The sequence below is a fragment of the Littorina saxatilis genome, linkage group LG4, assembly GCF_037325665.1.
Source record: "Littorina saxatilis isolate snail1 linkage group LG4, US_GU_Lsax_2.0, whole genome shotgun sequence".
NCBI lineage: Eukaryota > Metazoa > Mollusca > Gastropoda > Littorinimorpha > Littorinidae > Littorina > Littorina saxatilis.
The window spans coordinates 34,233,651-34,246,460 of NC_090248.1; the positions used below are offsets into that span (position 1 = coordinate 34,233,651).

General features: G+C 43.0%; 1 protein-coding gene across 1 annotated transcript; it reads right to left on the reverse strand.

Moving 5' to 3' along the window:
* Window positions 1–406: 406 nt before the first annotated feature.
* Window positions 407–10,401, reverse strand: LOC138964557 (microtubule-associated protein futsch-like). The gene is made up of 5 exons (XM_070336548.1): window positions 10,343–10,401; window positions 4,811–7,428; window positions 4,349–4,391; window positions 3,607–3,724; window positions 407–3,063 (listed from the first exon to the last, which is right to left on the reverse strand). Exons 2-5 carry the CDS (start codon window positions 7,334–7,336, stop codon window positions 2,880–2,882), a joined length of 2,871 nt encoding a protein of 956 aa, XP_070192649.1. The 5' UTR covers window positions 7,337–7,428; window positions 10,343–10,401; the 3' UTR covers window positions 407–2,879.
* Window positions 10,402–12,810: the final 2,409 nt, after the last annotated feature.

The window sequence follows — 12,810 nt, forward strand, 5'->3', positions numbered from 1 at the left end:
TCATAATGCTCAAAACCAAACATAACAGGCAACCTTAAAACATCCTTCATGGCCCTCATTGTAATTTTTGAGTCACTTGAGAAAAAGTGACTCTATGTAATCGGTCAGTGTTAGTCTGTCCGGCCGGCCGTCCGGCCGGCCGTCTGGCCGGCCGTCCGTAGACACCACCTTAACGTTGGACTTTTCTCGGAAACTATCAAAGCGATCGGGCTCATATTTTGTTTAGTCGTGACCTCCAATGACCTCTACACTTTAACGATGGTTTCGTTGACCTTTGACCTTTTTCAAGGTCACAGGTCAGCGTCAAAGGAAAAATTAGACATTTTATATCTTTGACAAAGTTCATCGGATGTGATTGAAACTTTGTAGGATTATTCTTTACATCAAAGTATTTACATCTGTAGCCTTTTACGAACGTTATCAGAAAAACAAGGGAGATAACTAGCCTTTTCTGTTCGGCAACACACAACTTAACGTTGGGCTTTTCTCGGAAACTATAAAAGTGACCGGGCTCAAATTTTATGTGAACGTGACTCATTGTGTTGTGAATAGCAATTTCTTCCTGTCCATCTGATGCCTCATATAATATTCAGAACTGCGAAAGTGACTCGATCGAGCGTTTGCTCTTCTTGTTTTTGTTAAGTATATTAAACAAGCTGACCACATCAAAGATTACTCTGAAACGCACCTATACATTCAGCTCAATATTGCAGCATCAATCCTGTTTCTGAACTTAAAAATGGGGATTTTTTTCACAGTTCAGGGATGTGGTGTATGCACAAGAAAGGGTCTCAACTTGTCCTTGTGAAGGTTTGTGCAGCATTCACCGACAGGATTTCAGTGCGCTGCCTGCCATGTCATGTCCACTTTAGTTCCAGCATGATGGTTAATGATGTTTCAGCCGTTAACCTCTCTCTACACTCAATCTACACTACATTTTTCCGCATCCACTGTTCGAGTATTTCAACAAACAGCCTCCCATTTTCATTGCAATCTGAATCCCATTCCTCACCTTAAAAATGAATATCTGTTTTCACACAGTTCTCTTTACACTCAGTCTGTCCTCCTTGCACAGCATCATCCATTGTCGGCAGCAGAGGATGTCAATACAACTCCTGCCCTGTTCAGCTAGATCATGCGGAGTCAATCTCCAGCTCATGTCTGAGGTTGAGTGGGGACTTTTTTACAGTCCAGCCCTCTTCATATTTATTCCAGACCTGTTTACCCTAAACCCGAGGCAAGAGTACTTTCCCAAAAAGTTGAGTGTATTTTTCAAAAAGTTGGTGTACTTTGCAAGCAAAGCCATATGGGCTAGGGAAAATGTACGCGTGGGTGCAAACGTGTTTGTGTAAGAATAGCATGTCTTGTGAACACCTTCAGAATTTAACTCCTTCCAATACAACAGGGATAAAACAATTTTATTTACCTGTCAGTTTATAGCATTATAACCAGTGTCTTCCAAACAGATTGATAATGAAAAGATGAAGTTCGTGAAATAACATCTGCGGTTGACAGTGGCAAGTTCAGTTTTACAATCATCTCAGAAAACATTGCTTCAGCACGGACTACAGCCTTTTCTTCTGGCAGGATTTGCTTTGCGGGAATGAACTTCATAATTTCTTGGCAGCTTTCAGCGGATTTCTTTGCAGCAACCCTGTCCAGGTGAGTTTTGGAACTGCAGTGTCGTTCGATGTCATATTTCCCAGCATGGGCAACGGAGAAATCTGATTTACAATACTTGCAGTGTGCATGACTTTTTCCCATAGTAGACTCCACAATTCCTGGCTCTTTCTTATATTTCTCCAAGAAAATCTGCTGCTTCTGCTGTTTAGACTTGGTACAGTCATCCGAAACTGGCACATTTTACCGCTTCATTTTGCCACAATTGTCCAGACGATCACACGTGCCAACAACTGAACAAGGTTTCCACAGCTGAAGACTCGCTGTCATGGTTATCTCCCTTTTACCGAAACCAGTATCAGTTGTACCATCCCGTAATCAGAACACCAACACCGGAAAACGTATTCTAGACTTTTTCTTACGCGTATTTTGTGCGTGTGTCGCGTATTTGCGTACCGATAATAATTTGGCGTACAAAATACGCCCAAATCGTACTGGTAAACAGGTCTGTTATTCTGTGCACTTGAATCTTTTGTGCAGCATCCACTGGTCCACTGCCACATTCACCTAGATTCGGTCGACTCTTGATCCATTATGATGGTTAAAAATTTCCCTCGATCCAGCTCTTTTCACATTTATTCTGTCCACCTGAACTTTGTGTGCAGTATCCACCAAAATTGGATTTCAACACACAATCTGTCACATTCAACTCAAAACCACATGCAGTCTGAATTCTGTTTCTGAAGTTAGAAATGTGGATTTTTTCCAGTCCGGTTCTCACTTCACACTCAGGCCGTCCGTCCCACTGAACTTTTATGCAGCATCCACAGTCAGGGGATTTCAATACTTCTTCTTCTTCTGCGTTCGTGAGCTGAAACTCCCACGTACACTCGTGTTTTTTGCACGAGTGGAATTTTACATGTATGACCGTTTTTTACCCCGCCATTTAGGCAGCCATACGCCGTTTTTGGAGGAAGCATGCTGGGTATTTTTGTGTTTCTATAACCCACCGAACTCTGACATGGATTACAGGATCTTTTTCGTGCGCACTTGGTCTTGTGCTTGCGTGTACACACGGGGGTGTTCGGACACCGAGGAGAGTCTGCACACAAAGTTGACTCTGAGAAATAAATCTCTCGCCAAACGTGGGGACAGACTCACGCTGACAGCGGCCAACTGGATACAAATCCAGCGCGCTACCGACTGAGCTACATCCCTGCCCCGGATTTCAATACAAACCCTGCCCCTTTTCAGCCCGATTATGCCGACTCTAGCTCTTGTGTGAAGTTGAGAATGGAGGCGAGAAGAGATCCCTTGGCTCTCACTGTCAGATCTCTGCGCAGCTCGATTCTCTCTTTCAGCACTGCTGCCAGTTTTCTGTCCGACACTTTCTGCAGGCACGGGCACGTCTCAGGCTTCTTGCCTTTGCAGCATGCCCCTTGGCTGCAAAAAAGGAGTAGACAAGGATCAATTTAAGGTTTTCTGATGTTTTAAGGCTGTACAAATCATTAAACGTCATTGTTATAGTGGCTCTTGGTGACAAGAATATCAGGGGGTCGTATTGGTAATATGAGCCCATGTACATGCAAATAATTAATTAATGTTCATGCACAGTATATTTTATACAGCCCTGAAAATGGCGAGTAAAATACTCGCCATGGCGAGTAGAAACGTGTAACTGGCGAGTAGACATGTTCATCTACTCGCCAAATGTGAGTAAAGTTGCTGAAACAAAATTGTTGGTTTGGCTAGAAAAGTTTACTCTCTGGCTAGTAAATCAATGTTAAGAATCACTAGTTTTGGCTAGTGCACCATTTTTTTTTTACTTTCAGGCCTGTTATATGCATATGGTGTTTTTTCGCATTGTATGCTTTCTCAGTTGTAAAACAAATATGGTTCAAAGACGCTCACTTTGATGTGTTTTCAAAGTTTTCATATGAATTTGACATTGGCAGACCCTGAACCAGCAGTGCCAGTCATGCTCACCTGTTGTTATCAGCGTTATTTTCGCCTTCGTTCTTTTTCTCCACCTCCAGACGCACGTTCACCACAAAACCATCCGGGCACTCCTCCGCCAGATTGTCTCCAAACAGGTATGACATCACTGCACAGCCACAGGAAAAACCACTTCCTTCACCGGACTACAGTAGAACCCTCTTTCAAGACCCCCCAGTTTAAGACCTTACTTTTTCAGACTTTCCATTCATAACCTCTGTAACTTTACCCCCATTTTAAGACTCCCTCCTTTTCAAGACCTGATTTTCTCAGAGTTTTGGAGGTCTTAAAATGTATTATATTTTAATGATGGGAGGGGTTGAATTTCATACTGATTAAAAGTAAAGAAAAAGCAGTGCTTATGTTTCTTTATTTTTTAACAGCTTCAACATGTACAAATGCATGAACTGTATTAGGTAAACAGTACACCCATGTATAGATCTGTAAACATAAATCTGAGGTAAGGAGCCCTATAGAGTATAGTTATTAGCAAATTGAAAAAAATTAACAAGCATTGTATTTGCATGGTTCAACGAATAACCACATTCTCTCACTTCTCCTTCACTATTACTAGATAAAAATAGTTACACTTGCACTTTCAAAAGCAATCAACTCAATCAAAATTAGCAAAACAAGTCTTTTTATCACTTCTATGAAGCCTTCGTACTAAACGCATACACAGATACATTCTTGTGTCATCAAACACTTATGCAAAGTAGGGTAAATTACTTACTTCCCCCAACCGACTTGGTCAGACTCCCTGCCTGAGCTTTGGACTGAAAAATATAAAAGACTTCATTATAAAAGCAAAAGAGATGTCCTGGACGATGTATGAATGCAGACTGATGATGTTTTTACATGCAATTTTTCTCTTTCCTTTTCCATTTTTTCTTCATTCCCACCAGCATATGCACAAGAGAGAGAGAGAGAGAGAGAGAGAGAGAGAGAGAGAGAGAGAGAGAGAGAGAGAGAGAGAGAGAGAGAGAGAGAGAGAGAGAGAGAGAGAGAGAGATTTCCTTAAATGCTTTACACAACTAACTGCACAGACAAACAGCCAAACAGATGCATAGACGGACACACAAAGTACAAACACACACACATTTTGACTATAGCACGTATACACACACACACACACACACGCACAGTCTCTAATTGGTACCTGTTAGGAATAATTCCTCAAGCAAGTTTTACTCACCGATGCAGCACCCCCAAGAACAGACGTCATATCAGTAACGGATCTGTTAGAATGGTGGATCCAACCTGCTTGTGAATTGGACGTTGATCTCCTTGAAACTTTGCTGGGACCTGCCTTAATGGGCTCATCTACAGATGAGCGTGATCTTTTGGGCACAACTGGTATGACGGAGCTTGCGCGCGATGAAACTCCACTCAGCGAATTCTCATTGTCAGGGTTCAATTTTGTGAGCTTGACAAAAGGTGTTCTGCCTGGGATCAGTGAATCTAATGGATTAATCCTGGCCGAAGTCATTGAACTGTCAGATTTATGATGCAGTGGTTCATCCTCAGAGTCTACTTCTATAACATCTACTGAGCTTGAGTCATTCTTTCTTGGGCCTGCAGTATTTTTCTTCGGTCGTCCTCTTCCTCGTTTAGCAGAGGGCGATGGGGACTGTGACTTTGCACCAGCAAAGTGTTTTTTTGCCACAGTGTCAAAGTCACTGTCAGATTTATGATGCAGTGGTTCATCCTCAGAGTCTACTTCTATAACATCTACTGAGCTTGAGTCGTTCTTTCTTGGGCCTGCAGTATTTTTCTTCGGTCGTCCTCTTCCTCGTTTAGCAGAGGGCGATGGGGACTTTGACTTTGCACTAGCAAAGTGTTCTTTTGCCACAGTGTCAAAGTCAGAAACTTCTGTGACCAGACTCCTCATCCTTCCATCCGTGACCGAATCTCTTTCACAGGGTGGGACACGGCCTTTTCCTCTTCCTGGTTTTGTTCCTGACTTTTCATCAGGTAAACTTTCAATGCTGGCGCCTTGAGATCCACGGGATTTTCTAGCTGATGGCGACTCTTCAGTGGCAGCATCTTCATCATCCGACTTCTGAAATCTGCGTTTCCTAGAGCCGGATGTTTTGACGTCTGCCGCAAGCTGGTTTAAGACTAAGAGTCTGCTGGTTTTTCCTGCTGCTTTGGGTTTGATGGTAGGTTTGGCACGGGACGCTACTGGCATCAGTGGGGATCCCTCCAGCTCTGACTCCTCGGAAGATTCAGCCACTTCAGCCTTTTTGGTTTCAGCAAGACTCGACTTCTTTCCCTTGCCTGAACTTTCTGCGCCTTCTTTGTCAGATTTGCTGTTGTCCCTGGCTCTTGTTGTTCTCTGTGAAGAAGACCTTCCTCTGTCACTTTTTGTTGTGACGTTCGCCTTCCCTCCAGCTTGTTTAGCACCGACACCACTCCTCTTCCCGTTTACTGAATCAATGCTTTTCTTCTTCCCACCATCCTTTTTCCCATCTGTGCTGTCAGCGTTCTTCTCATCTAAAGAAGCTTTGATGGCAGCAAGAGTTTCCTCCTCGTTTGATACGTAGCCTTGTTCTGTTGCTGCAGCATCTTCAGAGTTTTGCTCTGCCGCAGGTGTTGACGTTGGGAGCTTTCCTCTGCCGGCTCCTCCCCCTCCTCTTGACCCCCTCCCTCTCCCCCTGCCTCTTCTCGTGCCCCTCGGCCTCCCTCTGCCTCTGGTGGACACAGGTTTGTCGGCAGGTGTGGACTCAGGCCCCCTGGGTGACCTTCTCTGTCCCGCACTCGGCGTTACTCGGCTTATCTTGCCTCTGCCACGTGCAGGAGTCGCATCATCTGTTGTCACCGTCTCAGCTGCAACCTTTTCTGGGCTTTCTTCACTGGTACCACCTGCTCTGTCATCTTTGTCCATCTCGATCAGTTTGAGGGCGATGTTGGTGACATCTTTGTCCCGCCCCCGTCCTCTCCCCCTCCCTCTCCCCCGGCCCCTGGCCCAGGTACGACCACCGAAGAAGTGCATCTGGCTAAGGAAAGTTGCGGAGTTGGTACCATGGCGAAATTCCTTGACCAGTTCCCCTTCCTGGAAGTCCTTGGTACTGTCTTCTACCACTTGGATGTCGTCTGGATCCTGTGATATGCTGGCACCGTTCTGAAACAGCAGTCCTGGCGTTGCAGAGTTTGCTTGCTCTGTGTCCTTGTTGGCAGCATCTCCCTCTCCATCTTTGCCCTCAAAAGGACTAGAGGATTTGATGAAGCTATCCACCATGGTGACCAACGATGTAAATCCTCCATCGTTCTCCGGGTTATCCTCAGGGTCAAACAAAGGATTGCTTGGCTTGGTCACAGTCGGTTTGACGCTGACTTCCTTTGTAGGGGTAGAGACACTGTCAGCTGGTTTCGACTTCGAGGGGTCCCCTTTCTTCTTTCTCTTGTCTGATCCTCCTGCCTCTTTTGCTTCATCGTCACTGTACATGATGAGAAACTCGTCATCGGATTTGGCTGATGGGTCCTCAGAAGGGGGCTGTCTGTATTCTGTAAAAGTGGCGTCAGCGTCGTCTGTATTTTTCTGAACAACGATGGATTCGCCAGCATCTCCCTTGAGAACAGCCACTGGCGTCTGACTCATGCCACCATTACCACTGCCCTGTACACTTGCCACCACAGACCAGTCTTTGTCACTGGCACCTGAGGCGCTACTGTTTGCACCTGACGTTTCAGGAATGCTGTTTTTCTCGATCACTTCCATGGTTATTCTAAGCTATAAAGCTGAGTTTTTTTCTGTGTCTTTCTGATGTTGTTGGACTTGGACCGTTATAGGTGTGGAAGCTGCCTCAGCATCTGAAAACAACATTATTCAAACCTAATTAATACCAACACTTGGTGTGTGTGTGTGTGTGTGTGTGTGTGTGTGTGTGTGTGTGTGTGTGTGTGTGTGTGTGTGTGTGTGTGTGTGTGTGTGTGCGTGCATGTGTGTGTGTGTGTGCGTGTGCGTCTGTGTGACAGTGAGCCTGTGTCTACTGTGTGTTCGTTTATATTCACGAGTGTATCATGTATGATCACGTAAAATGTTAGAATCAAAACACTGGTATGGCAGGTAATTGCAACATCTCATTTATAACATATGATTTAAACTAATTGAAATTTGAATAATAATAAAAATTGTCATAAAAATTTGTTTTTCTATTTATTTTTAGAACGTTAGCAGTCTATCTGATTTTAAATGTAAAATGTAACTTCTGTCATGTGACTGTGGGTACATGTAATGGTAAATGAATGAGTGCATGCTGTTATATTTAAATTTTATGACCATGAATGCTGCTCTGCAACTTAATTCTCTGTTATTTCATTTCATTAGTGAATTAATAACTGTACTACTCTGTCGTACCGGACCCACCCGAAAGTGATATAGTGATACACAGAAATATGGCTCAATGTATTGCAAGTACAAGAAATGGCTCATTACGTATGGTAAATACTTCTGTTAAAAATCATTCATCAGCTGCACAACTCTAAAATAAACAAATAATGTATACAAGTAAATTTAGTAATAAAATATATCCCTAGATGGGTGGCAGCTGTTTTATAAAATGTAGTTAAACAGCTGTCACCCATCTAGGGATATAACTGCAGCCCAGCACCTGCAAGTCACTAAGTGAACCATCATGATGCAGTCCCTGTACTCTAAGCCACTTGTAGAACTTTTACACACAATCATTTCATATTTCCTGGAACTTGAATTTATAACACTTCCCAGTAAGTGTGATGCAAATTCACCGGTCACGGTTTCAGTTTCACACTTCACTGCATTATAGCTCAAAACAATGACACATACAGTCATTCCAAATTTGGAAAAGATTTGACAGGATGTACATACCATCTAATCTACCCGGTATGTTAGTGTAGAGGCCGGTCTTCGATCTTTCACAATTTATGCCTATGTGACGTTTTCATCTTTCGCCCTGGTGATATTTCGATTCTCGGCCTCGTTGATCTAGTATAAACTCTACACTGAACAAAAAACCCACCCTTCAATAGTACTGAGGAGCGACCTTGTGTACCTTACATTCATGGGGCCAAATTTGTCCCACCATTTTTTTTTTATTTAACTTAGAAATTTGATTCATCCTAAAATGTTTCCCTTCTTACTCAAGGGACGTAACCACTCGGTACACGTTTTCAAATAAATCGATTTTGGGGGTACATTTCACCATCAATTTTCTTCACATGCACGAAACTGACATGTTTTTCGTCCATAAATAATTTCACTTCTTAATTTTACCAGGAAACAACATTTCAGTCTTGAGTATATATATATCGAGGGGGAAATATGTACACAGGCGAAAGATGAAATCGTGACACCTACCCGCATTTGTCAGGCAAATCAGCAGCGCACGACTGTCCGATATGCTGTCTGTATACATTGGGTGGACTCTTTTTGTTAGCACACCTGGCGCATGTCTCTTTTGTCTAAATGACTGATGCATGCATGTGCCTTTGCCGGCCAGCCCTCCAGGTGACGTATTACAGTGTTCTACTTCTAGATAATCGAACGTGTAGCAAAGACCTGTACGCGTACGTGTAGTTATAGCGTCATCCCTGACTCATTTTTTTCTCCAATGTCCTACTTTTTTTTTATGCATACGTTGTTTTGCTCCCACCAAGACTGCAGATCTTGGCAAAAGTGTGACGCAAAAACTAGATTTGATGACATACACGTTCCCATACACATGCTGAAAAGTGCTGATCTAGATCTGTCTATTCAAGAAACAGCGCTCAAATAGCAAACGACAGACTTTGATTCTACCTCTCTGTATAGACTCATATGGGTCTTTATCCTACATACGTGAGAGAGACACCCGTGAGATAATAATCGTTCAAATCATATTACTTGTGTTACATCATGTAAATGAGGTCATGTCAAGCAAGTCTGGCAGGGACCTGTTTTTTCACTGCTTATGATGCCAAAGTCACCGAGACAAACGTCATTATGGAAACAAAACTTGCGCTCGCTAATTACCCTCGATAAATCTTTCACGTCACGCCACACTTTCAGAGTGACGTTTCTTTGCTTTGACGTAATAGATTGCATGAGGCTTTAGAAGAGATCGAGGTTCCAAAACAAGCGTCTTCAATTTAGCTGCCTCGTCTGCAAGACATTTTCAGTCAAATACACGTAAGTACAGTATGTAGGATAAACAGAATACTACATGGCTTGCTGTGTCATACCAGATTTACACTCGTTGCTTTTTCAAATAGTGAACAGCTCGCTTTCGCTCGCAGTTCAATATTTAAAAAAACAACTCGTGTAAATCTGGTACGACACAGCAAGCCATGTAGTATTCTCTATGTACACAAGTGGATGAAATACTACAATACTAGGTATCAGAATTATACTAAATGAGGGTTTTAGTCTTTTACTTCCTTGAACAGAACTAAAGAGGCCAGTACACACCAATTGACATACCGCGACGGTTCTCTCCATCTGAAAAGATTGGAACCTTGCAAAAGCTTCTCCGAATTTAGGACAGTTTTCTTGAACATTATCAAAACACGAAAAGTAGTAGCACAAGCATTGGGGTACGCTCGGCTTGCGAATTTTCCAGACACGGACAGGTGGCACGCAGAAAACACAGCCGCATCGGGGTTGATTCAGGTCATTTCATAAAAAGGTTTGGTGGCAGTTACCTGTACTGTTCATGAGTGCTGCATCTTATCTGGGCAGTGCATGTAAACAAAACAAGAATACAATTACCGAAAATCCAATCTCATCTGCTTTGTGTTGCAATGGTAAAAGCGGCGGAAGCACTTGGCATGCAAATCAATAGAGTTGTGTCCCTTCGAAAATACGGAACTGGTGTGGTTTCGTGGTATGACACCGACTAGACATTTGTCTGAGAGAAAACAATTTAGATTCCAATTACTACTTTTCTTTTTACCAAAAACTTCCAAAAAAGGTTCCGACAGGTATACAAAATATCCGCACTGATTAGGTCCAATTCATTTCCTCCTCAAAGGCAGGGGCTGAGGAGGGGCGGGAAGAGGGGTGTCATGTGCGGCTTGGGGATACGGTGTCACGATTTCATCTTTCGCATGTGTACATATTTCCCCCTCGACATTATACTCAAGACTGAAATGTTGTTTCCTGGTAAAATTAAGAAGTGAAATTATTTATGGACGAAAAGCATGTCAGTTTCTTGCATGTGAAGAAAATTGGTGGTAAAATTTAATAGATTTCACCCCCAAAATCGAGTAATAAGGAAAACATTTTAGGATGAATCAAATCAGTTTCTAAGTTAAATAAAATAAATTGGTTGGACAAATTTGGCCCCATGAATGTAAGGTACACAAGGTCGCTCATCAGTACTGTCGAAGCCGGGTGTTTTTTTGTTCAGTGTAGAGTTTATACTAGATCAACGAGACCGAGAAGCGAAATATCAACGTGACACGGCCGCGATGAAAACGTCACACCGGCAAGCAATAGACCCTATCGGTATTCCAAGCTCTCGTGATCTCTCGCAAACTTCAGAGCATAGCAAAGCATGCGGTACAGCGATCTCGTGCGAGCTGCACAACCCGCAAAGTTCGAAGTTCTCGCGATGTTCAAAGCATAACAAAGAGCGTGTCTCGCGAGAGCTGCTCAGATACCGAAAAGGTCTATTAAACTTCACTTTATTTCGATTAAAGTTTACTGTAATTATCTAAAGTTAACACTAATTATTTAGGTGCATGTAAAAGCAAATCACTCCAAATTCAATCAATAAGAACATGCACATAATTATTCATTGAAAAATGACTCTTAATTCAGTGTTGAGACGGAAACTGCTCAACTGATCAGAACGTGACTTTAGGGGCCTTGCTTGGGCCAATCAAAAGCTGCCTCTCATTGCCTCTGGCAGGGCAGGGGGTTGGGGGGGAATGGGGCAAGCAGAAGATATCAGAGTGTTCAGAACGATGCACCGGAGAAGGTGTCACGTTGCATGTGGGTGAGGCTGTGCATGCTGGCCAAAATAAACACGCAAAATGATTCCGAGTTACTTCTTGTCCGTTATTAGACTCATTATCAATGCGTGTATTCCTGTCAAACTCAGTGGCGGGTCTTGTTCGGCGTATTAGAACCATAGTCTCTTGAAGAAATTAACTCAATTAGTACAATTTGTGGGGTGAGGGTGGGGGGGGGGGGGTGGAGGGGGGGGGTTGACTGAGTCACATATTCTTCTTGTTTTTGCATGACTTTCGACCACTTTATTCGTTTTCAAAAGAACACTTATATTCCAGTTGTTTAAAGCTTTGTTCAAACGAGACAACTGAGACAACTCAAGGTTACAGTCCGAACCACCCCCCGTGTATACTACATTGGGTGTGCACGTTAAAGATCCCACGATTGACGAAAGGGTCTTTCCTGGCAAAATTACTTAGGCACAGTTAATAATTGTCTACCATACCCGTGTGACTTGGAATAAGGCCGTGAAAGGTAAATATGCGCCGACATGGCTGCAATCTACTGGCCGTATAAAATTTCATCTCACACGGCATCACTGCAGAGCGCCTAGAACTGTACCCACGGAATATGCGCGATATAAGCCTCATTGATTGATTGAAGCCTCATTGATTGATTGATTGATAAAAACTGTTGGTAGATTGGAATGACTTAAAGGCACAGTAAGCCTTCCGTAAACCATCACAGATACGGTCAGGCTCAGTTTTACACACAGTACAAACACCCTTTCATTTAAACACTCGCCGATTAAGAACATCCCAAGTGCCCTCCGTAAAGAGCGAACAATTTTCAAAGAATTTATTTTTGCGTGGTTTATCTTACCCCTGAGCCATCGTGAACCCGTTTGATCCAGTTTCCCTTTTTCACAATGTAGTCGTCAGTTGGTCATTTGAATGCGACTCGATGTCAGCTTATCTACAATAGCACGGTTTTATGCACGAAACGAACGGCTGTGGTTTATGAGAGGGCAAATGGGCCCAAACGGAGCGCTCATTATAGTGGTTCACAAGAACTCTAGCGATGGCTTTTGACTGTTGAGAGGAACGGCGATATGCACTGATAAACCATCGTCTGCTACGATCCTTGCGTGACCGTGCTTCTGGGCTTTTCTTTTTTCAAACTTTCACAACTTCGATGTACTGATCTTGTCTTGATGAAAAAATAATTCTTTTATGATTAAAGAATGTTTGTGTAACAAGCTGTCAATTTATTATTTAGATTTT